At 47.1% G+C, this 25,099-nt stretch overlaps 1 protein-coding gene across 3 annotated transcripts in view; it reads left to right on the forward strand.

The window, feature by feature from the left end:
- Positions 1-25,099, forward strand: part of SYT11 (synaptotagmin 11) — a 95,957-nt gene extending 70,858 nt beyond the window's left edge. For 2 of the 3 annotated variants that reach the window (XM_077256689.1, XM_077256697.1), the window contains exons 4-5: positions 21,274-21,573; positions 22,263-25,099. In XM_077256689.1, coding sequence (XP_077112804.1) covers positions 21,274-21,573; positions 22,263-22,309 — 347 coding nt within the window. In that variant the 3' untranslated portion in view covers positions 22,310-25,099. Of the gene's footprint in view, positions 1-21,273; positions 21,717-22,262 lie in introns of those variants that run through there. The other variant, XM_077256702.1, reaches the window with a different exon arrangement.

A 25,099-nucleotide genomic window follows, 5' to 3' on the forward strand; every position in this document is an offset into this window, starting at 1 on the left:
ATGTACAAGTCACTATTACAGACTTAGGGTACTGTCACACAGTGGCACTTTGGTCGCTACGACGGTACGATCCGTGACGTTCCAGCGATATCCATACGATATCGCAGTGTCTGACACGCTACTGCGATCAGGGACCCCGCTGAGAATCGTACGTCGTAGCAGATCGTTTGAAACTTTATTTCGTCGCTGGATCTCCCGCTGTCATCGCTGGATCGTTGTGTGTGACAGCGATGCGTGACGTCACCGCTGTGATCTGCTTTCACTTTACGGCGGCACTCAGTCAGAGCGGGAAGCAGACGGCAAGGGACCTGAAGGACACCGGAGTGTGAGTATGTACGGTTTTTTTTTTTTTACTTTTACGCTGGTAACCTGTTATGATCCTGGTGGTAGGATCTCAAACTGACCTGACAAATATACCCTGAGTATATAGGACAAGTTCTGGGAATGTGGAAGCTATACTGACCGCAATCCTGATCCTATCCAAACACACTAAAGGCAGCTGTGGAACGTTACCTGAAAACCTAGACGTCTCGTCACAGCCTGAGAAACTGACTACCCCTAGAGAGAAAGCAAAGACCTCACTTGCCTCAGAGAAATGTAACCCCAAAGTTTTAGATAGCCCCCCACAAATAATAACGGTGAGTCAAGGAGAAAACACAAACGTAGAGATGAAACAGATTTAGCAAATGAGGCCCGCTAATACTAGATAGGCAGAAAATAGATAGGTGTCTGTGCGGTCAGTACAAAAACTATCAAAAGTAAACCACGCAGAGAATACAAGAACCCCCACACCGACTCACGATGTGAGGGGCGCACTCTGCACCCCAGAACTAACCAGCAAGCAAAAAATCACATAAAAGCAAGCTGGGCTGAACTCATGATAAAATGAGAAACGTTTTCAAGGAAATAATGAGAAACTGAACAAGCAAACTTAGCTTCTCATAGCAGGAGACTGGTCACAAGGAATATTCAGGAGAGCACAGGATCAGGACTGAATACACCGACAGCAGGCGACAAGTAAAGGTCCAGGTGAGTTAAATAGGCCCAGCCTAGCAGGAGATGAAACAGCTGAGCCCAGCCAAGACCAGCCATATCGCTAAAGGCCACCAGAGGGAGCCCAAGAACAAACTCACACAGTACCACTCATGACCACAGGAGGGAGCCCGAGAACGGAATTCACAACAGTACCCCCCCTTGAGGAGGGGTCACCGAACCCTCAACAGAGCTCCCAGGCCGATCAGGATGAGCCAAATGAAAGGCACGGACCAAATCGGCCGCATGGACATCGGAGGCGACAACCCAGGAATTATCCTCCTGACCATAACCCTTCCATTTCACTAAGTACTGAAGCCTCCGTCTCGAAATACGAGAATCCAAGATCTTCTCCACCACATATTCCAACTCCCCCTCGACCAAGACCGGAGCAGGAGGATCAACAGAAGGGACCACAGGCACCACATATCTCCGCAACAATGACCTATGGAACACATTATGAATGGCAAACGATGTTGGGAGGTCCAAACGAAAAGACACAGGGTTGAGGATTTCCAAAATCTTATAAGGACCGATGAAACGAGGCTTGAACTTAGGAGAGGAAACCTTCATCGGGACATAACGAGAAGACAACCATACCAAATCCCCCACACGAAGTCGGGGACCCACACAGCGACGGCGGTTAGCAAAGCGCTGAGCCTTCTCTTGGGACAAAGTCAAATTGTCCACCACATGGTTCCAAATCTGCTGCAACCTATCCACCACAGAATCCACCCCAGGACAGTCAGAAGACTCAACCTGACCCGAGGAGAAACGAGGATGAAAACCAGAATTGCAAAAGAAAGATGAAACCAAAGTAGCAGAACTAGCCCGATTATTGAGGGCGAACTCAGCCAATGGCAAAAAGGTCACCCAATCATCCTGGTCAGCAGAAACAAAACATCTGAAATAAGTTTCCAAGGTCTGATTAGTTCGTTCGGTTTGACCATTCGTCTGAGGATGGAAGGCTGACGAAAAAGACAATTCAATGCCCATCTTAGCTCAAAAGGATCGCCAAAATCTGGACACAAACTGGGATCCTCTGTCGGACACAATGTTCTCCGGAATACCATGTAAACGAACCACATTCTGAAAAAACAATGGCACCAAATCGGAGGAGGAAGGCAACTTAGGCAAGGGTACCAAATGGACCATTTTGGAAAAACGATCACACACCACCCAGATGACAGACATCTTCTGAGAGACAGGAAGATCCGAAATAAAATCCATGGAAATATGCGTCCAAGGCCTCTTTGGGACAGGCAAAGGCAAAAGCAATCCACTGGCACGAGAACACGAAGGCTTGGCCCGAGCACAAATCCCACAGGACTGCACAAAGGAACGCACATCCCGCGACAAGGAAGGCCACCAAAAGGATCTCGCCACCAAATCCCTGGTACCAAAAATCCCAGGATGACCCGCCAACACCGAAGAATGAACCTCAGAAATAACTCTACTGGTCCATCTGTCTGGGACAAACAGTCTCTCCGGTGGACAACGGTCAGGTCTATTGGCCTGAAACTCCTGCAACACCCGTCGCAGATCAGGAGAGATAGCAGACAAAATCACCCCCTCTTTGAGAACACCAGTCGGTTCAGAAACTTCCGGGGAGTCAGGTACAAAACTCCTAGAAAGGGCATCAGCCTTCACGTTTTTCGAACCCGGAAGATATGAAACCACGAAATTGAAACGAGAGAAAAACAGCGACCATCGAGCCTGTCTCGGATTCAACCGTTTGGCAGACTCGAGATAAGTCAAATTCTTGTGATCCGTCAAGACCACCACACGATGCTTGGCTCCCTCAAGCCAATGTCGCCACTCCTCAAATGCCCACTTCATTGCCAACAACTCTCGATTACCAACATCATAATTCCGCTCGGCAGGCGAAAACTTTCTTGAAAAGAAAGCACATGGTCTCATCACAGAGCCATCAGAGCTTCTCTGCGACAAAACAGCCCCTGCTCCAATCTCTGAAGCATCAACCTCGACCTGAAAGGGAAGAGAGACATCGGGCTGGCGCAAGACAGGAGCCAAAGAAAACCGACGTTTCAACTCGTGAAAGGCCTCCACGGCCGCAGGAGACCAATTCGTCACATCAGAACCCTTCTTGGTCAAATCCGTCAAAGGCTTCACCACACTAGAAAAATTTGTGATGAAGCGACGGTAAAAATTAGCAAAACCCAAGAACTTCTGAAGACTCTTCACAGATGTAGGTTGAGTCCAGTCATGAATAGCCTGAACCTTGACTGGATCCATCTCGATAGTAGAAGGAGAAAAAATAAAGCCCAAAAAAGAAACCTTCTGGACTCCGAAGAGACATTTAGAGCCCTTCACAAACAAGGCATTGGCACGCAGGACCTGAAATACCATCCTGACCTGCTTCACATGAGACTCCCAATCATCAGAAAAGACCAAAATATCATCCAGGTACACAATCATAAATCTATCCAGGTACTCTCGGAAGATATCGTGCATGAAGGACTGAAACACAGAGGGGGCATTAGAAAGCCCAAAAGGCATCACCAAGTACTCAAAATGGCCTTCGGGTGTATTAAATGCTGTTTTCCATTCATCGCCCTGCTTTATGCGCACAAGATTATACGCTCCACGAAGATCTATCTTGGTGAACCAACTGGCCCCCCTAATCCGGGCAAACAGATCGGACAACAGTGGCAAGGGATACTGAAATTTGACCGTGATGTTATTTAGAAGGCGATAATCTATACAGGGTCTCAGAGAACCATCCTTCTTGGCCACAAAAAAGAACCCCACACCCAAAGGGGACGAGGACGGGCGAATATGTCCCTTCTCCAAGGACTCCTTTATATAACTCCGCATAGCGGTATGTTCTGGTACAGACAAATTAAAAAGTCGTCCCTTAGGGAACTTACTACCAGGAATCAGATTTATGGCACAATCACAATCCCTATGAGGAGGTAGGGCACTGGATTTGGGCTCATCAAATACATCCTGGTAGTCCGACAAAAATTCAGGGACTTCAGAAGGAGTAGAAGAAGCAATTGACACCAAAGGAGCATCGTCATGAATCCCCTGGCACCCCCAACTTGACACAGACATTGCTTTCCAATCCAGGACTGGATTATGAGCCTGCAGCCATGGCAGACCCAACACGACAACATCATGCAAATTATGTAGCACCAGAAAGCGAATTACCTCCTGATGTACAGGAGCCATGCACATGGTCAATTGAGTCCAGTACTGAGGTTTATTCTTGGCCAATGGTGTAGCATCAATTCCCTTTAGCGGAATAGGGAATTGTAAAGGCTCCAAGATAAAACCACAGCGCATGGCAAATGACAAATCCATCAAATTCAGGGCAGCACCTGAATCCACAAAAGCCATAACTGGGTAGGATGACAGAGAGCAAATCAAAGTAACAGACAAAATGAATTTAGGTTGTACAGTACCAATGGTGACAAACTTGGCAACCCTTTTTGTGCGCTTAGAGCATGCTGAGATAACATGAGCAGAATCACCACAGTAAAAGCACAACCCATTCTGACGTCTGTGGTTTTGCCGTTCAACTCTGGTCAGAATCCTGTCACATTGCATAGGCTCAGGTTTCTGCTCAGAAAATACTGCCAGAGGGTGCACAGGTTTGCGCTCCCGCAAACGCCGATCAATCTGAATGGCCAAAGACATTGACTCATTCAGACCCGCCGGCGTGGGGAACCCCACCATAACATCTTTAAGGGCTTCAGAAAGACCCTTTCTGAAAATCGCCGCCAGGGCGCACTCATTCCACCGAGTGAGCACTGACCACTTCCTAATCTTCTGACAATAAACCTCTGCTTCATCCCGACCCTGAGAGAGAGCCAGCAAAACCTTCTCTGCTTGGTCTACCAGATTTGGTTCCTCATAAAGCACTCCAAGCGCCAGAAAAAACGCATCAACATTTAGCAGTGCCGGATCTCCTGGCGCCAAAGAGAATGCCCAATCTTGAGGGTCACCCCGCAACAAAGAAATAACAATTTTGACTTGCTGAACAGAGTCGCCAGATGAGCGAGGTCTCAGAGAAAGAAATAACTTACAATTATTCTTAAAGTTCAAAAACCTAGATCTATCTCCGGAAAACAGCTCAGGAATAGGTATTTTAGGCTCTGACATAGGACTGCGGACTACATAATCCTGAATGCCCTGTACCCTTGCAGTGAGATGATCCACACTAGAAGACAGACTCTGAATGTCCATATTAGTAGCTGCATACAGAACCACCCAGAGATTAAGGGGAGGAAAGAGGCAAAACACAGTGCAGAGGGAAAAAAAAAAAAAAAAATTACCTTAAGATTTCTCTTCTCTCTCTTTAACTGCATTAACACTTTCTGGCCTGCTGTACTGTTATGATCCTGGTGGTAGGATCTCAAACTGACCTGACAAATATACCCTGAGTATATAGGACAAGTTCTGGGAATGTGGAAGCTATACTGACCGCAATCCTGATCCTATCCAAACACACTAAAGGCAGCTGTGGAACGTTACCTGAAAACCTAGACGTCTCGTCACAGCCTGAGAAACTAACTACCCCTAGAGAGAAAGCAAAGACCTCACTTGCCTCAGAGAAATGTAACCCCAAAGTTTTAGATAGCCCCCCACAAATAATAACGGTGAGTCAAGGGGAAAACACAAACGTAGCGATGAAACAGATTTAGCAAATGAGGCCCGCTAATACTAGATAGGCAGAAAATAGATAGGTGTCTGTGCGGTCAGTACAAAAACTATCAAAAGTAAACCACGCAGAGAATACAAGAACCCCCACACCGACTCACGATGTGAGGGGCGCACTCTGCACCCCAGAACTAACCAGCAAGCAAAAAATCACATAAAAGCAAGCTGGGCTGAACTCATGATAAAATGAGAAACGTTTTCAAGGAAATAATGAGAAACTGAACAAGCAAACTTAGCTTCTCATAGCAGGAGACTGGTCACAAGGAATATTCAGGAGAGCACAGGATCAGGACTGAATACACCGACAGCAGGCGACAAGTAAAGGTCCAGGTGAGTTAAATAGGCCCAGCCTAGCAGGAGATGAAACAGCTGAGCCCAGCCAAGACCAGCCATATCGCTAAAGGCCACCAGAGGGAGCCCAAGAACAAACTCACACAGTACCACTCATGACCACAGGAGGGAGCCTGAGAACGGAATTCACAACAGTAACCACAGTAAACATCGGGTTACTAAGCGCGGCCCTGCGCTTAGTAACCCGATGTTTACCCTGGTTACCCGGGACCTCGGCATCGTTGGTCGCTGGAGAGCGGTCTGTGTGACAGCTCTCCAGCGACCACACAACGACTTTCCAACAATCACGGCCAGGTCGCATCGCTGGTCGTGATCGTTGGAAAGTTGCAGAGTGTGACAGTACCCTTACACAGTATATTAAATGGTATATCAGTTTGCAAGTCGGTCTTCTTGACCCACCAGAAATAAACACTTAAATCCAGAAGCCAATATACAGATAAAAAGTCAATTCTTCTTGGTTTGCAAAAACATAGTCGACTGGGAAATTAAGATATAGTCTGGTTTCTTCACATTCTCCTCTTCTCTCTGTCACTGGCCTCTATAACTCTCCTCTTCTCCTCTCTCTATCTCTGGCCTCTATAGCTCTCCTCTTCTCTCTCAGTCACTGACCTCTATAACTCCTCTTCTCTCTCTATCTCTGGCCTCTATAGCTCTCTTTTCTCTCTCTCAGTTTCTGGCCTCTATAGCTCTACTCTTCTCTCTCTCTCAGTCTCTGACCTCTATAGCTCCCCTCTTCTCGCTCTCAGTCTCTGGCCTCTATAGCTCTCCTCTTCTCTCTCTGCCTCTGGCCTCTATAGTTCTATTCTCTCTCTCAGAAACTGGCCTCTATAGCTGTTATGATCCCAATGGCAGGGGACCTCAAAGATTACAGCAAAGTCTGCAAAACATAAATACCAGCTCATAGGGAAGTGGTAACTAGGCTGACCATATACCTGATCCTAGCGCAAACACTAACAGCAGCCGGGGAACGTGCCTACGTTGATTCTAGACGTCTCGCGCCAGCCGGAGAACTAACTACCCCTATCAGGGAAAATAAGACCTCTCTTGCCTCCAGAGAAAAGACCCCAAAGTAATACAAGCCCCCAACAAATAATAACGGTGAGGTAAGAAGAAAAGACAAACGTAAGAATGAACTAGATTTAGCAAAGAGAGGCCCACTGACTAATAGCAGAATATAGTAAGAAGACTTATATGGTCAGCAAAAAACCCTGCAAAATATCCACGCTGAATATCCAAGAACCCCCAAACCGACTGACGGTGTGGGGGGAGAATATCAGCCCCCCCTAGAGCTTCCAGCAATAACAGGAATCACATATTGTACAAGCTGGACAAAAAATATGAACAATGCAAATGATCAAGAGTACGAAAGCAGGACTTAGCTTATCTTGCAAAGAACCAGGACCTGAAGACAGGAGCAAACAGAAGTGAACTGATTACAATGAAGCCAGGCACTGGACTGAGAATACAGGAAGTTTAAATAGCAACACCCCAGGCCTAACGAAGCAGGTGAGCACACAAACCTGGTAAAAGACAATCCAAGTGCCAAATCACTAGTGACCACAAGAGGGAGCCAAAAAGTATAGTTCACAACAGTACCCCCCCTTTAAGGAGGGGTCACCGAACCCTCACCAAGACCACCAGGGCGACCAGGATGAGCAGCGTGGAAGGCACGAACCAAATCGGCCGCATGAACATCAGAGGCGGCCACCCAGGAATTATCCTCCTGACCATAGCCCTTCCATTTGACCAAATACTGGAGCCTCCGTCTAGAGAGACGAGAATCCAAGATCTTCTCCACCACGTACTCCAACTCGCCCTCAACCAACACCGGAGCAAGAGGCTCAACAGCAGGAACCACAGGCACAACGTACCGCCGCAACAAAGACCTATGGAACACGTTGTGAATGGCAAACGACACCGGAAGATCCAAACGAAAAGAAACTGGGTTAAGAACTTCCAAAATTTTATAAGGACCAATAAAGCGAGGCTTAAACTTAGGAGAGGAAACCTTCAGAGGGACATACCGAGAAGACAACCAAACCAAATCCCCAACACGAAGTCGGGGGCCCACACCGCGGCGGCGGTTGACAAAACGCTGAGCCTTCTCCTGTGACAACTTCAAGTTGTCCACCACATGATTCCAAATCCGCTGCAACCTATCCACCACGGAATCCACCCCAGGACAGTCAGAAGACTCAACATGACCCGAGGAGAAACGAGGATGAAAACCAGAGTTGCAGAAGAATGGCGAAACCAAAGTAGCGGAACTAGCCCGATTATTAAGGGCAAACTCCGCCAATGGCAAGAAGGTCACCCAATCATCCTGGTCCGCAGAAACAAAACATCTCAAATAAGCCTCCAGTGTCTGATTAGTTCGCTCCGTTTGACCATTAGTCTGAGGATGGAAGGCAGATGAAAACGACAAATCAATGCCCATCTTAGCACAAAAAGATCGCCAGAATCTGGACACCAACTGGGATCCTCTGTCGGACACGATATTCTCCGGAATGCCATGCAAACGAACCACATTCTGAAAAAACAAAGGAACCAGATCGGAAGAGGAAGGCAACTTAGGCAAGGGTACCAAATGGACCATCTTGGAAAAACGATCACACACCACCCAGATGACAGACATTCCCCGAGACACCGGAAGATCAGAAATGAAATCCATGGAAATGTGCGTCCAAGGCCTCCTCGGGACGGGCAAGGGCAAAAGCAACCCGCTAGCACGAGAACAACAAGGCTTAGCCCGAGCACAAGTCCCACAGGACTGCACAAATGACCGCACATCCCGTGACAAGGAAGGCCACCAAAAGGACCTAGCCACCAAATCTCGGGTACCAAAAATTCCCGGATGCCCTGCCAACACCGAGGAATGAACCTCGGAAATGACTCTGCTGGTCCATTTATCAGGAACAAACAGTCTGTCGGGTGGACACGAGTCAGGTCTACCAGCCTGAAATCTCTGCAACACACGTCGCAAATCCGGAGATATGGCCGACACGATCACTCCCTCTTTAAGAATACCAGCTGGCTCCGAGACTCCAGGAGAGTCAGGCACAAAGCTCCTAGAGAGAGCATCAGCCTTAACATTCTTCGAACCAGGCAGGTATGAGACCACAAAGTCAAAACAAGAGAAAAACAATGACCAACGAGCCTGTCTAGGATTCAGGCGCTTAGCAGACTCGAGATACATCAGATTTTTGTGATCAGTCAAGACCACCACACGATGCTTAGCACCCTCGAGCCAATGACGCCACTCCTCAAATGCCCACTTCATGGCCAACAACTTCCGATTACCAACATCATAGTTCCGCTCAGCAGGCAAAAACTTGCTAGAGAAAAAGGCACATGGTCTCATCACAGAACAACCAGAGCCTCTCTGCGACAAAACAGCCCCAGCACCGATCTCAGAAGCATCCACTTCAACCTGAAAGGGAAGTGAGACATCAGGCTGGCACAAAACAGGTGCCGAAGTAAACCGGCGCTTCAGCTCCTGGAAGGCCTCCACGGCTGCAGGAGCCCAATTAGCCATATCAGAACCTTTCTTGGTCATATCCGTTAAAGGTTTAACAACGCTAGAAAAATTAGCGATAAGCGACGGTAGAAATTAGCGAACCCCAAGAACTTCTGAAGACTCTTAACAGACGTGGGCTGAGTCCAATCATGAATAGCTCGGACCTTGACTGGGTCCATCTCCACGGCAGAAGGGGAGAAAATAAAACCCAAAAAGGAAACCTTCTGCACTCCAAAGAGACACTTTGAGCCCTTCACAAACAAAGCGTTATCACGCAAAACCTGAAACACCATCCTGACCTGCTTTACATGAGAATCCCAATCATCCGAGAAAACTAGAATATCATCAAGATACACAATCAAAAATTTATCCAGATACTTCCGGAAGATATCATGCATAAAGGACTGAAACACTGAAGGGGCATTAGAGAGCCCAAAGGGCATCACCAAGTATTCAAAATGACCTTCGGGCGTATTGAATGCAGTTTTCCATTCATCTCCCTGCCTAATGCGCACAAGGTTGTACGCACCACGAAGATCTATCTTGGTGAACCACTTGGCGCCCTTAATCCGAGCAAACAAGTCTGACAATAGCGGCAACGGATACTGAAACTTAACAGTGATTTTATTCAGAAGCCGATAGTCTATACAAGGTCTCAAAGACCCGTCTTTCTTGGCCACAAAAAAGAATCCCGCACCGAGAGGGGAAGAGGATGGACGAATATGCCCCTTCTCCAAAGACTCCTTGACATAAGAACGCATCGCGGCATGCTCGGGTACAGACAAATTAAATAATCGTCCCTTAGGAAGTTTACTGCCAGGAATCAAATCTATAGCGCAGTCACAGTCCCTATGAGGAGGAAGAGCACTGGACCTGGACTCACTGAATACATCCTGATAGTCACACAAATACTCAGGAACTTCTGAAGGAGTAGAAGTAGCAATAGACACCGGCGAAGAATCGCAATGAATTCCCTGACAACCCCAACTTGAGACAGACATAGCCTTCCAATCCAAAACAGGATTATGGGTCTGTAACCATGGCAGACCTAAAACGACCAAATCATTCATTTTATGCAGAACAAGAAAACGAATCACCTCCCGATGTTCAGGAGTCATGCACATGGTCACTTGTGTCCAATACTGCGGTTTATTTTCCGCCAGTGGCGTAGCATCAATTCCTCTGAGAGGAATCGGAACCTTTAAAGGCTCCAGGACAAAACCGCAGCGCTTGGCAAACGACAAGTCCATAAGACTCAGGGCAGCACCTGAATCCACAAATGCCATAACAGGGTAGGAAGACAATGAACAAATTAAAGTCACAGACAAAATAAATTTAGGCTGCAAATTACCAATGGTGACAGGACTGACAACCTTGGTTAGGCGTTTAGAGCATGCTGATATAACATGTGTAGAATCACCACAGTAAAAACACAGCCCATTCTGACGTCTATGATTTTGTCGTTCGGTTCTAGTCAGGATTCTATCGCATTGCATTGAGACAGGTGTCTGTTCAGACAACACCGCCAGAGGTTTAGCGGATTTGCGCTCCCGCAAACGCCGATCAATCTGAATAGCCAGCGCCATAGAATCATTCAGACTTGTAGGAATTGTAAAACCCACCATCACATTCTTAATGGCTTCAGAAAGGCCATTTCTGAAATTTGCGGCCAGAGCACATTCATTCCATCGAGTAAGCACGGACCATTTCCGAAATTTTTGGCAGTACACCTCAGCTTCATCCTGGCCCTGAGAGATGGCCAGTAGAGCTTTTTCTGCCTGAATTTCAAGATTAGGCTCCTCATAAAGCAATCCGAGCGCCAGAAAAAACGCATCAACATCCGCCAATGCAGGATCTCCTGGCGCTAACGAGAAAGCCCAATCCTGAGGGTCGCCACGCAAGAAGGAGATAATAATTTTAACTTGCTGAGCTGAATCTCCAGACGAACGAGGTTTCAAAGATAGAAACAATTTACAATTATTCCTAAAATTCCTAAATTTAAATCGATCTCCAGAGAACAGCTCAGGAATAGGTATCTTAGGCTCTGACATAGGACTGCTAACAACAAAATCCTGAATGCCCTGCACACGTGCAGCAAGCTGATCCACACTAGTAATCAAGGTCTGAACATTCATGTCTGCAGCAAAGCTTCAAGCCACTCAGAGATAAAGGGGAGGAAGAGAAAAAAAAAAAAAAACTCAGAACTTCTTTTCTTTTAATCCCACTTCAGCAATGCATTAACTATTTATAGGCCTGGCTTACTGTTATGATCCCAATGGCAGGGGACCTCAAAGATTACAGCAAAGTCTGCAAAACATAAATACCAGCTCATAGGGAAGTGGTAACTAGGCTGACCATATACCTGATCCTAGCGCAAACACTAACAGCAGCCGGGGAACGTGCCTACGTTGATTCTAGATGTCTCGCGCCAGCCGGAGAACTAACTACCCCTATCAGGGAAAATAAGACCTCTCTTGCCTCCAGAGAAAAGACCCCAAAGTAATACAAGCCCCCAACAAATAATAACGTGAGGTAAGAAGAAAAGACAAATGTAAGAATGAACTAGATTTAGCAAAGAGAGGCCCACTGACTAATAGCAGAATATAGTAAGAAGACTTATATGGTCAGCAAAAAACCCTGCAAAATATCCACGCTGAATATCCAAGAACCCCCAAACCGACTGACGGTGTGGGGGGAGAATATCAGCCCCCCTAGAGCTTCCAGCAATAACAGGAATCACATATTGTACAAGCTGGACAAAAAATATGAACAATGCAAATGATCAAGAGTACGAAAGCAGGACTTAGCTTATCTTGCAAAGAACCAGGACCTGAAGACAGGAGCAAACAGAAGTGAACTGATTACAACGAAGCCAGGCACTGGACTGAGAATCCAGGAAGTTTAAATAGCAACACCCCAGGCCTAACGAAGCAGGTGAGCACAAACCTGGTAAAAGACAATCCAAGTGCCAAATCACTAGTGACCACAAGAGGGAGCCAAAAAGTATAGTTCACAACATATAGCTCTCCTCTTCTCTCTCTTAGTCTCTGGCCTCTATAGCTCTCCTCTACTCTCAGTCTCTGGCCTCTATAGCACTCCTTTCTGTCTCTGGCCACTATAGCTCTCCTCTTCTTTCTCTGTCTCTGGCCTCTATAGCTCTATTCTTCTCTCAGAAACTGGCCTCTATAGCTCTCCTCTTCTCTCTCTCAGTCTTTGGCCTCTATAGCTCTCCTCTTCTCTCTCTGTCACTGGCCTCTATAGCACTCCTCTTCTCTCTGTCTCTGGCCTCTATAGCTCTCTTCTCTCTCTGTCTCTGGCCTCTATAGCTCTCCTCTACTCTCTCTCAGTCTCTGGCCTCTATAGCACTCCTCTCTGTCTCTGGCCTCTATAGCTCTCCTCTTCTCTCTCTGTCTCTGGCCTCTATAGCTCTATTCTCTCAGAAACTGGCCTCTATAGCTCTCCTCTTCTCTCTCTCGGTCTCTGGCCTCTATAGCTCTCCTCTTCTCTCTGTCACTGGCCTCTATAGCACTCCTCTTCTCTCTGTCTCTGGCCTCTATAGCACTCCTCTCTGTCTCTGGCCTCTATAGCTCTCCTCTCTCTGTCTCTGGCCCCTAAAGCTCTATTCTTCTCTCTCTCAGAAACTGGCCTCTATAGTTCTCCTCTTCTCTCTCTCAGTCTCTGGCCTCTATAGCTCTCCTCTTCTCTCTCTTTCTCAGTCTCTGGCCTCTATAACTCTCCTCTTCTCTCTCAGTCTCTGGCCTCTGTAGCACTACTCTTTTCTCTCTCTCAGTCACTGGCCTCTGTAGCTCTAGTCTCTCTCAGTCACTGGCTTTATAACTCTCTTCTTCTCCTCTCTCATCAGTCTCTGGCCTCTGTAGCTCTCCTCTTCTCTCGCTCAGTCTGTGGCCTCTATAGCTCTCCTCTACTCTCTGTCTCTGGCCTCTATAGCTCTCCTCTTCTCTCTCTCTTTGCCTCTGGCCTCTATAGCTCTATTCTCTCTCTCAGAAACTGACCTCTATAGCTCTCCTTTTCTCTCTCTCAGTCTCTGGCCTCTATAGCTCTCCTCTTCTCTCTCTTTCTCAGTCTCTGGCCTCTATAACTCTCCCCTTCTCTCTCAGTCTCTGGCCTCTGTAGCACTACTCTTTTCTCTCTCAGTCACTGGCCTCTGTAGCTCTAGTCTTCTCTCTCAGTCACTGGCCTTATAACTCTCTTCTTCTCCCCTCTCATCAGTCTCTGGCCTCTGTAGCTCTCCTCTTCTCTCGCTCAGTCTGTGGCCTCTATAGCTCTCCTCTACTCTCTGTCTCTGGCCTCTATAGCTCTCTTCTCTCTCTCTCTCTGTCTCTGGCCTCTATAGCTCTATTCTCTCTCTCAGAAACTGACCTCTATAGCTCTCCTTTTCTCTCTCTCTGTCTCTGGCCTCTATAGCTCTCCTCTTCTCTCTCTGTCTCTGGCCTCTATAGCTCTATTCTTCTCTCTCTCAGAAACTAGGCTCTATAGCTCTCCTCTTCTCTCTCTTAGTCTCTGGCCTCTATAGCTCTCCTGTACTCTCTCTCAGTCTCTGGCCTCTATAGCACTCCTCTCTGTCTCTGGCCTCTATAGCTCTCCTCTCTCTGTCTCTGGCCCCTAAAGCTCTATTCTTCTCTCTCTCAGAAACTGGCCTCTATAGTTCTCCTCTTCTCTCTCTCAGTCTCTGGCCTCTATAGCTCTCCTCTTCTCTCTCTTTCTCAGTCTCTGGCCTCTATAACTCTCCTCTTCGCTCTCAGTCTCTGGCCTCTGTAGCACTACTCTTTTCTCTCTCAGTCACTGGCCTCTGTAGCTCTAGTCTTCTCTCTCAGTCACTGGCCTTATAACTCTCTTCTTCTCCTCTCTCATCAGTCTCTGGCCTCTGTAGCTCTCCTCTTCTCTCGCTCAGTCTGTGGCCTCTATAGCTCTCCTCTACTCTCTGTCTCTGGCCTCTATAGCTCTCCTCTTCTCTCTCTCTCTCTCTCTCTCTCTCTGTCTCTGGCCTCTATAGCTCTATTCTCTCTCTCAGAAACTGACCTCTATAGCTCTCCTTTTCTCTCTCTCAGTCTCTGGCCTCTGTAGCTCTCCTCTTCTCTCTCTTTCTCAGTCTCTGGCCTCTATAACTCTCCTCTTCTCTCTCAGTCTCTGGCCTCTGTAGCACTATTCTTTTCTCTCTCAGTCACTGGCCTCTGTAGCTCTACTCTTATCTCTCAGTCACTGGCCTCTATAACTCTCTTCTTCTCCTCTCTCTTCAGTCTCTGGCCTCTGTAGCTCTCCTCTTCTCTCGCTCAGTCTCTGGCCTCTATAGCTCTCCTCTTCTCTCTGTCTCTGGCCTCTGTAGCTCTCCTCTTCTCCTCTTTCATCAGTCTCTGGCCTCTAAAGCTCTCCTCTTCTCTCTCTCTCAGTCACTGGTGTCTATAGCTCTCTTCTTCTGCTCCCTCATCAGTCTCTGGCCTCTATAGCTCTCCTCTTCTCTCTCTCTGTCTCTGGCCTGTATAGCACTCCTCTTCTCTCTGTCTCTGGCCTCTATAGCTCTCCTCTTCTCTCTCATCAGTCTCTGGCCTCTATAGCTCTCCTCTTCTCTCGCTCAGTCTTTGGCCTCTATAGCTCTCATTTTCTCTTTCTCAGTCTCTGGCCTCTATAGCTCTCCTATTCTCTCTCTCTCAGTCTCTGGCTTCTATAGCTCTCCTCTTCTCTCTCTCAGTCTCTGGTCGGCAGTCACTATAGCTCACCGCAGATCCTTAGGCTGGGAAGTGTGGATCCAGCATTGCCAGGACACCGCAGGTCCTTAAAGGGAATCTATCACCCCCCTCTGGTGTTTCTAACTAAAAGAGCCACCTTGTGCAGCACTAATGCTCCATTCTGTGAAGGTGGCTCTTCTTTTTGTGCTCCCTTCCAACTCTCTTCTTCTCCTCTCTCATCAGACTCTGGCCTCTATAGCTCTCCTCTTCTCTCGCTCAGTCTCTGGCCTCTATAGCTCTCCTCTTCTCTCTCTCAGTCTCTGGCCTCTATAGCTCTCCTCTTCTCCTCTCTCATCAGTCTCTGGCCTCTATAGCACTCCTCTTCTCTCTGTCTCTGGCCTCTCTAGCTCTCCTCTTCTCTCTCTCAGTCTCTGGCCTCTATAGCTCTATTCTCTCTCTCAGAAACTGACCTCTATAGCTCTCCTTTTCTCTCTCTCTGTCTCTGGCCTCTATAGCTCTCCTCTTCTCTCTCTGTCTCTGGCCTCTATAGCTCTATTCTTCTCTCTCTCAGAAACTAGGCTCTATAGCTCTCCTCTTCTCTCTCTTAGTCTCTGGCCTCTATAGCTCTCCTGTACTCTCTCTCAGTCTCTGGCCTCTATAGCACTCCTCTCTGTCTCTGGCCTCTATAGCTCTCCTCTCTCTGTTTCTGGCCCCTAAAGCTCTATTCTTCTCTCTCAGAAACTGGCCTCTATAGTTCTCCTCTTCTCTCTCTCAGTCTCTGGCCTCTATAGCTCTCCTCTTCTCTCTCTTTCTCAGTCTCTGGCCTCTATAACTCTCCTCTTCTCTCTCAGTCTCTGGCCTCTGTAGCACTACTCTTTTCTCTCTCAGTCACTGGCATCTGTAGCACTACTCTTTTCTCTCTCAGTCACTGGCCTCTGTAGCTCTACTCTTATCTCTCAGTCACTGGCCTCTATAACTTTCTTCTTCTCCTCTCTCATCAGTCTCTGGCCTCTGTAGCTCTCCTCTTCTCTCGCTCAGTCTGTGGCCTCTATAGCTCTCCTCTACTCTCTGTCTCTGGCCTCTATAGCTCTCCTCTTCTCTCTCTCTCTCTGTCTCTGGCCTCTATAGCTCTATTCTCTCTCTCAGAAACTGACCTCTATAGCTCTCCTTTTCTCTCTCTCAGTCTCTGGCCTCTATAGCTCTCCTCTTCTCTCTCTTTCTCAGTCTCTGGCCTCTATAACTCTCCCCTTCTCTCTCAGTCTCTGGCCTCTGTAGCACTACTCTTTTCTCTCTCAGTCACTGGCCTCTGTAGCTCTACTCTTATCTCTCAGTCACTGGCCTCTATAACTTTCTTCTTCTCCTCTCTCATCAGTCTCTGGCCTCTGTAGCTCTCCTCTTCTCTCGCTCAGTCTCTGGCCTCTATAGCTCTCCTCTTCTCTCTGTCTCTGGCCTCTGTAGCTCTCCTCTTCTCCTCTCTCATCAGTCTCTGGCCTCTATAGCTCTCCTCTTCTCTCTCTCAGTCTCTGGCCTGTATAGCACTCCTCTTCTCTCTGTCTCTGGCTTCTATAGCTCTCCTCTTCTCTCTCATCAGTCTCTGGCCTCTATAGCTCTCCTCTTCTCTCGCTCAGTCTTTGGCCTCTATAGCTCTCATTTTCTCTTTCTCAGTCTCTGGCCTCTATAGCTCTCCTCTTCTCTCTCTCTGTCTCTGGCTTCTATAGCTCTCCTCTTCTCTCTCTCAGTCTCTGGTCGGCAGTCACTATAGCTCACTGCAGATCCTTAGGCTGGGAAGTGTGGATCCAGCATTGCCAGGACACCGCAGGTCCTTAAAGGGAATCTATCACCCCCCTCTGGTGTTTCTAACTAAAAGAGCCACCTTGTGCAGCACTAATGCTCCATTCTGTGATGGTGGCTCTTCTTTTTGTGCTCCCTTCCAACTCTCTTCTTCTCCTCTCTCATCAGTCTCTGGCCTCTATAGCTCTCCTCTTCTCTTTCTCAGTCTCTGGCCTCTATAGCTCTCCTCTTCTCCTCTCTCATCAGTCTCTGGCCTCTATAGCTCTCCTCTTCTCTCTGTCTCTGGCCTCTCTAGCTCTCCTCTTCTCTCTCTCAGTCTCTGGCCTCTATAGCTCTCCTCTTCTCTCTCACAGTCTCTGGCCTCTATAGCTCTCCTCTACTCTCTCTCAGTCTCTGGCCTCTATAGCACTCCTCTTCTCTCTGTCTCTGGCCTCTCTAGCTCTCCTCTTCTCTCTCTGTCTCTGGCCTCTATATCTCTTGTCTCTCTCTCAGAAACTGGCCTCTATTGCTCTCCTCTTCTCTCTCATCAGTCTCTGGCCTCTAAAGCTCTCTTCTCTCGCTCAGTCTCTGGCCTCTATAGCTCTCATTTTCTCTTTCTCAATCTCTGGCTTCTATAGCTCTCCTCCTCTCTCTCAGTCTCTGGCTTCTATAGCTTTCCTCTTCTCTCTCTGTCTCTGGCCTCTATAGCTCTTGTCTCTCTCTCAGAAACTGGCCTCTATAGCTCTCCTCATCTCTCTCAGTCTCTAGCATCTATAGCTCTCCTCTTTTCCTCTCTCATCAGTCTCTGGCCTCTATAGCTCTCCTCTTCTCTCGCTCAGTCTCTGGCTTCTATAGCTCTCCTCTTCTCTCTCTCAGTCTCTGGCTTCTATAGCTTTCCTCTTCTCTCTCTGTCTCTGGCCTCTATAGCTCTTGTCTCTCTCTCTCAGAAACTGGCCTCTATAGTTCTCCCCTTCTCTCTCAGTCTCTGGCATCTATAGCTCTCCTCTTCTCTCTCTGTCTCTGGCCTCTATAGCTCTTGTCTCTCTCTCTCAGAAACTGGCCTCTATAGTTCTCCCCTTCTCTCTCAGTCTCTGGCATCTATAGCTCTCCTCTTTTCTTGCTCAGTCTCTGGCCTCTATAGCTCTCCTCTCTCAGTCTCTGGCCTCTATAGCTCTACTCTTCTCCTCTCTCATCAGTCTCTGGCCTCTATAGCTCTCCTCTTCTCTCGCTCAGTCTCTGGCTTCTATAGCTTTCCTCTTCTCTCTCTCAGTCTCTGGCTTCTATAGCTCTCCTCTTCTCTCTCTCAGTCTCTGGTCAGCGGTAGCTATAGCTTACCGCAGGTCCTTAGGCTGGGAAGTGTGGATCCGGACACCGCAGGTCCTTAAAGGAAATCTATCACCCCCCTTTGGTGTTTTTAACTAAAAGAGCCAACTTGTGCAGCACTAATGCTGCATTCTGTGAAGGTGGCTCTTCTTTTTGTGCTCCCTTCCAACGCAGCAATATTCATTTTTATAATTTTCACGCCATACCTTTAGTCTGTCCGGGGGGCACATCTTTTCCCCTGAACACAACCACCTCCCAGCCTTCAGTCAGCCCCTCCGTGCACCAGGCGCCACCTCCTCTGTCTTCGGTAACGTACCCTTTGCCTGCGCTGTGCTTTTCTTTTTTGGGCATGCGCCGTTTGTGCTGCCCTTCGTCTCACATCACCTGATGGAATTCATCTCGCGCCTGCATGTACCCGAGGCCCGAGATCCCACCCCGCAGTGTGTTCTGATTCACACTGCGGGGCGGGATCTCGGGCCTCGGGTACACACAGGTGCGAGATGAATTCCATCAGGTGATGTGAGTCGAAGGGCAGCACAAACGGCACATGCCCGAAAAAGAAAAGCACAGCTCAGGTGCCGGGTACATTACTGAAGACAGAGGAGGCGGTGCCCGGCGCACGGAGGGGCTGACCGATGGCTGGGAGGCGGTTGTGTCCGGGGGAAAAGACTAAAAGTATGGCATGAAAATTATAAAAAATTAATATTTTTGTATTGGAAGGGAGCAGAAAAAGAAGAGCCACCTTCACAGAATGCAGCATTAGTGCTGCACAAGGTGGCTCTTTTAGTTAAAAACGCCAGAGGGGGGTGACAGGTTTCATAATGGAATTGACTATGCTCGTAGCTGCTCCTACCGCAAACCCTCAGAAGGAGGGATATGGAATGATAAAGGAAATAGTTGTAGTGGTCTATGGAGCGCTGAGATGAGGGATAAATGTAAGGACAGTGATCTGGTTAACAAACCTTTATTAACCCTTCGATCTCCACAGCGCATTTCGATAGCATAACACTATCTTCATCAGGTAGTGTTATGCTATTGAAATGTGTTGTGGAGATAAAAGGGTTAATAAAGGTTTGTTAACCAGATCACTGTCCTTACATTTATCCCTCATCTCAGCGCTCTATTGACCGCTACAACTATTTCCTTTATCATTCTTTTTCAGTCTCTGGCCTCTTTAGCGCTCCTCTTCTCTCTCTCGGTCACTGTCCTCTATAGCTCTTATCTTCTCTCTCTCAGTCTCTCGCCTCTATAGCTCTCCTCTTCTCTCTCATCAGTCAGCCTCTATAGATCTCTTCTCTCATCAGTTTCTGCCCTCCATAGTTTTTTCTTTCATTAGTCTCTGACCTCTATAGATCTCTCCTCTCTCATCAGTCTCCAGGCTCTATAGCTCTCTTCTCTCATCAGTCTCTGGTCTATTTAGATCTCCTCTCTCATCAGTCTCTGGCCTCTATAGATCTCTCCTCTCTCATCAGTTTCTGCCCTGAATAGCTCCCTCTTTCATCAGTCTCTGGCCTCTATAGATCTCTCCTCTCTCATCAGTCTCCAGCCTCTATAGCTCACCTCTCTCATCAGTCTCTGGCCTCTATAGATCTCCTCTCTCATCAGTTTCTGTCCTCCATTGCTCTCCTCTTCTCATCAGTCTCCAGCATCTATAGATCTCCTCTGTCATCAGTCTCCAGCCTCTATAGCTCTCCTCTCTCATCAGTCTCCAGTCTCTATAGATTCCCTCTTTTCATCAGTCTCCATCCTCTATAGATCTCCTCTCTCATCACTCTCCAGCCTCTATAGATCTGCTCTCTCATCAGTCTCAGGTCTCTATAGCTTTCCTCTCTCATTAGTCTCCAGCTTCTATAGCTCTCCTCTCTCATCAGTCTCCAGCCTCTATAGCTCTCCTCTCTCATCAGTCTCTGGCCTCTATAGATCTCCTCTCTCATCAGTTTCTGTCCTCCATATATCTCCTCTTTCATCAGTCTCTGGCCTCTATAGATCTCTCATCAGTCTCCAGCCTCTATAGGTCTCCTCTCTCATCAGTCTCCATCCTCTATAGCTCTCCTCTCTGATCAGTCTCCAGCCTCTATAGCTCTCCTCTGTCATCTGTCTCCGGTCACTATAGCTCTCGTCTTTCACCAGTCTCCGGTCTCTGTAGATCTCCTCTCTCATCAGTCTTCGGCCTCCATAGATCTCCTCTCTCACTAGTCTCCGGTCTCTATAGATTTCTCTCATCAGTCTCAAGTCTCTATAGCTCCTCTCTCTCTTCAGTCTCAGGTCTCTATAGCTCTCCTCTCATTAGTCTCCAGCCTCTATAGCTCTCCTCTCTCATCAGTCTCCAGCCTCTATAGATCTCCTCTTCTCATCAGTCTCCAGCATCTTTAGATCTCCTCTCTCATCAGTCTCCGGTCTCTATAGATCTCTCATCAGTCTCCGGTCTTTATAGATCTTCTCTCTCACCAGTCTCCAGCCTCTATAGATCTCTTCTCATCAGTCTCCAGCCTCTATAGCTCTCCTCTCTCATCAGTCTCTGGTCTCTATAGATCTCCTCTTCTCATCAGTCTCCAGCCTCTATAGCTCTCCTCTCTCATCATTCTCCGTTCTCTGTAGAACTCCTCTTCTCATTAGTCTCCGGCCTCTATAGATCTTCTCTTTCATCAGTCTCCAGCATCTATAGATATCCTCTCTCATCAGTCTCCAATCTCTATAACTCTCCTCTCTCATCAGTTTCCAGCCTCTATAGATCTCCTCTCTCATCAGTCTCCAGCATCTATAGATCTCCTCTCTCATCAGTCTCCAATCTCTATAGATCTCCTCTCTTCTCAATCTCTGGCCTCTATAACTCTCCTGTCTCATCAGTCTCCGGTTTCTTTTTATCTCCTCTTCAGTGGCCAGGGTAATGTGTGAGATCTTCTTCCACAGATCCTTATGTAAAAGTGAACGTCTATTATGGTCGAAAGAGGATAGCAAAGAAGAAAACTCACGTGAAGAAGTGCACGCTCAGTCCAGTCTTCAACGAGTCCTTCATCTATGACATTCCCATAGACCTGTTGCCGGACATCAGCATTGAATTCCTTGTCATCGACTTTGATCGTACTACCAAGAACCAGGTGGTGGGCCGGCTAATCCTAGGGGCTCACAGTGTAACGGCTGACGGCATTGAACATTTGCGGGAGGTGTGCGATAACCCTCGTAAGCTGATTGCCAAGTGGCACAGTTTGAGTGAGTACTAGAGGCTGTTGAACAGGGTGATGAGGTAACACGGGTCTAGAGATGGAAGGAGAGCTGGAACCTGATGGGCACAAGGTATCCATTGTTTCGTATTATCCAGTTTAACCCTCCAGTGACCGACCACCCATTACACTTTGTACCTTAGGTCTGCCAAATGCTGAAGGTGTTAGCCTCGTTTTAGTGGTAGGTCAAACTTTTGTAAGAGGTCAGTTCTGATGTTTTACAGGGCACTAATACTAAATACTAAGCCACATGGTAACACATCTGTATTATATATATATATATATATATATATATATATATATATATACAGAGTATAACCCTTCGTTTGCATGTTTACGACAGACACTTGTGTCCGCTGTGTCTTTACAAGCCCTGTGCATGTGAGGTCCACATCCCTAACTCTTGGTCATGGGAGTCCTTAAGGCTGATCTTGTGATATTGGAGGCTCTTCTGTTGTAGGCTATGATAGCTCAAGTTTTGCTAGTGGAGAGGATCACCTTTCGTCTTCTTCTCCATGAGTCATGTGATTGCATGCAAGCAACTGATGTTGGCTTAATTTCTCCTGGACCGTGGCTCACACCTCAGTCCAGATAAATATACTTGTGAGGACACAGCATTTAATCTTAATTATGCTAGACATATATTTTCAGTAGGTCTGAGTAGTATTCTATCCACAGGAAAGGGCGTTCAGTGGGATGAGCCCTGGTCCACGCGGTCTTTCTAAAGACAGCCAGTCCAGCGGACAGGAACACCCAGTGACTCTCGTGTCTCCACAATACTGACCTGAAGCGAAATCCTCCTCAATCAAGTTGTCCTTCTGTAAGCTTACACTTGCTTCCAGCATGGACTTGTGTCAGGGTTGTTTGTGCAGTTATCACCGCTCTGATCTGGAAGATGTAAGTGTGGAGATAGGTAGAGCTTGTTTAGAAATACTTGCCACCATCAAAGAAACCTGGCACTGAAGAGGACCTCAGGTTGTAGATGTTGACAAACGTTCTGAAGACCTTGTGTGCAGATTCTGTGCTGTCGTCCTCCATATCAGGTGTGTATGCACACCCAGCCTCTTCTTTCTAGTAAATATAGCTGAATTACTGTCAGTCCACAGTTATCTTGTATGACATAAGGAAGGAGATGCAGTGGTGCCTCAAACACATTTCCATTGTATGCAATGAACCTTCGTACTGGCCAAGAACCAAAGAATGAAACTCCCCTTCCTGATTCAGGGTGTCCTTTGACTTATGTGATCAGGTTCTTAGAAAATCAGCATCATCTACATTGGCACCCTTAATACCCATTTGGGGAGTGCATCTGTATTGTTCAGTAGGGTACCTAACTTTCATCTGTGGTCAGTTTTAAAGCAAGCAAGCTGAATGCCTTCAGCGGGGCTCTCTTCACATTATTGCTGTGCCACTTCTAGAGGAAAGATATGGTTTTGGCCTGTCCCATGAGTAATCTGCACTTCCTGGAATAATCTTACTGCACAGTATCTGAAATATTCCCAATTTTCTCATAATGCCTTCAATACCTTTTACTGACTTTCTAATACTAGACTCAAAACTGCTACACTTTAGGGCTAGAAATTTTGTGATAGGCTTATATTCCCAATGTTCTGTGATCACGGGGAGAAGTATGGTTTAGATCTCGATGTTATTATGCGCTATTTGACACAAATATTATTAAAGGGCTCTGACCATTTTGAACTCTGCTACTAGGCTCAGATCTCCCACATAAAAGGCTCCGATCTCTCCATACTCTGCTCAGATCTCCAACATAAAAGGCTCCGATCTCTCCATATTCTGCTCAGGTCTTCAACATAAAAGGCTCTGATCTCTCCATACTCTTCAACTAGGCTCAGATTTCCAACATAAAAGGCTCTCATCCATAATATAATAATAAACTCAGATCCTTAACATAAAAGGCTCTGATCCCTCTGTACTCTGCTACTAGGCTTAGATCCCCAACATAAAAGGCTATGATCTCCATTCTCTGCTACTAGGCTCAGATGTCTAACATAAAAGGCTCTCCTCCCTCCATACTATGCTAGTAGACTCAGATTCCTAACATAGAAGGCTCTGATCTTTCCATACTCTGCTACTAGGCTCAGATGTCCAACATAAAAGACTCTAATCCCTCCATACTATGCTAGTACACTCAGATCCCTAACATAAAAGGCTCTTATCCCTCTGTACTCTGCTGCTAGGCTCAGGTCCCCAACATAAAAGGCTCTGATTCCTCTGCACTCTGCTACTATGCTCAGACCTCCAGGATTAAAGGCTCTCATACTATGCTAGTAGACTCAGATCCCTAACATAAAAGGCTCTGATCTCTCCATACTCTGCTACTAGGCTCAGATCTCCTACATGAAAGGCTTTCATCCTTCCACACTATGCTAGTAGACTCAGATCCCTAACATAAAAGGCTCTGATCCCTCTGTAGCCTGCTACTAGGCTCAGATCCCAACATAAAAGGCACTGATACCTCTGCACTTTGCTACTAGGCTCATATCTCCAACATAAAAGGCTCTGATGTCTCCATACTCTGCTACTAGGCTCAGATCTCCGACATAAAAGGCTCTCATTCCTCCATGCTATGCTAGTAGACTCAGATCCCTAACATAAAAGGCTCTGATCCCTCTGTACTCTGCTACTAGGCTCAGATCCCCAACATAAAAGGCTCTTATCTCTCTACACTCTGCTTCTAGGCTCAGATCTCCAACATAAAAGGCTCTCATCCCTCCATAGTATGCTATTTAGCTCAAATCCCCAACATAAAAGGCTCTGTACGGTACCGAAACCCCTCTAGCAGCGCTCCCTGTATGGTTTTGAGGCCCCTCTAGCAGCACTCCCTGTACCGCTTCAAGGCCCCTCTAGCAACACTCCCTGCACAGCACTGAGACCCCTCTAGTTGGTATTTGGTCCAGACCTTGCTCACATATTTCCTTTAGGATCGGTATTCTCTGATAAGATTGGGATCTGCTGAATCTCAAGGCTTCAATTCCCCTTAATGGCCCTGATCCGCTTTGACAAGGCTATCTACTTCAAAGCTCTGATCATCCCTCCTCTCTTTAAATGGTTTGGAACTCATTGATTATGCTCCGATCCCCACCTTAATGCCTTTAATAAGACTTAGTTCTTCCCTCTACTCAATGTATCCATTCAAAGCTCTGAGCCTTCCTAATAATAGGTTGAGATGCGCAGGTTACCTCATATAAGGCTTAGATACCCAGTCATATAATTTGGGTCCCCTGTGAAAGGCAGGGAGCAGCCCAGTATTATACTTGCCCCCTCCCTTTTCATTGGGATGACCTGACTGCTGCAGACTATGCAGTTGCTTTTAGGAGGTTATGAGTAAGAAGGGTTTATGTTCCAGAGTATGCCCCTGTATGTGAGGTCGGTAGACCCTGTACTTGTGCTATGTGACCCTGCATACAGCAATGTGCTGCCATATTACTGCTCTGTAATGCTATATTGTACCCTGGATCTGTTAACACAAAATAAAGACTGATTCACTGGAA

This window comes from Ranitomeya variabilis, chromosome 1 (genome assembly GCF_051348905.1).
Source record: "Ranitomeya variabilis isolate aRanVar5 chromosome 1, aRanVar5.hap1, whole genome shotgun sequence".
NCBI lineage: Eukaryota > Metazoa > Chordata > Amphibia > Anura > Dendrobatidae > Ranitomeya > Ranitomeya variabilis.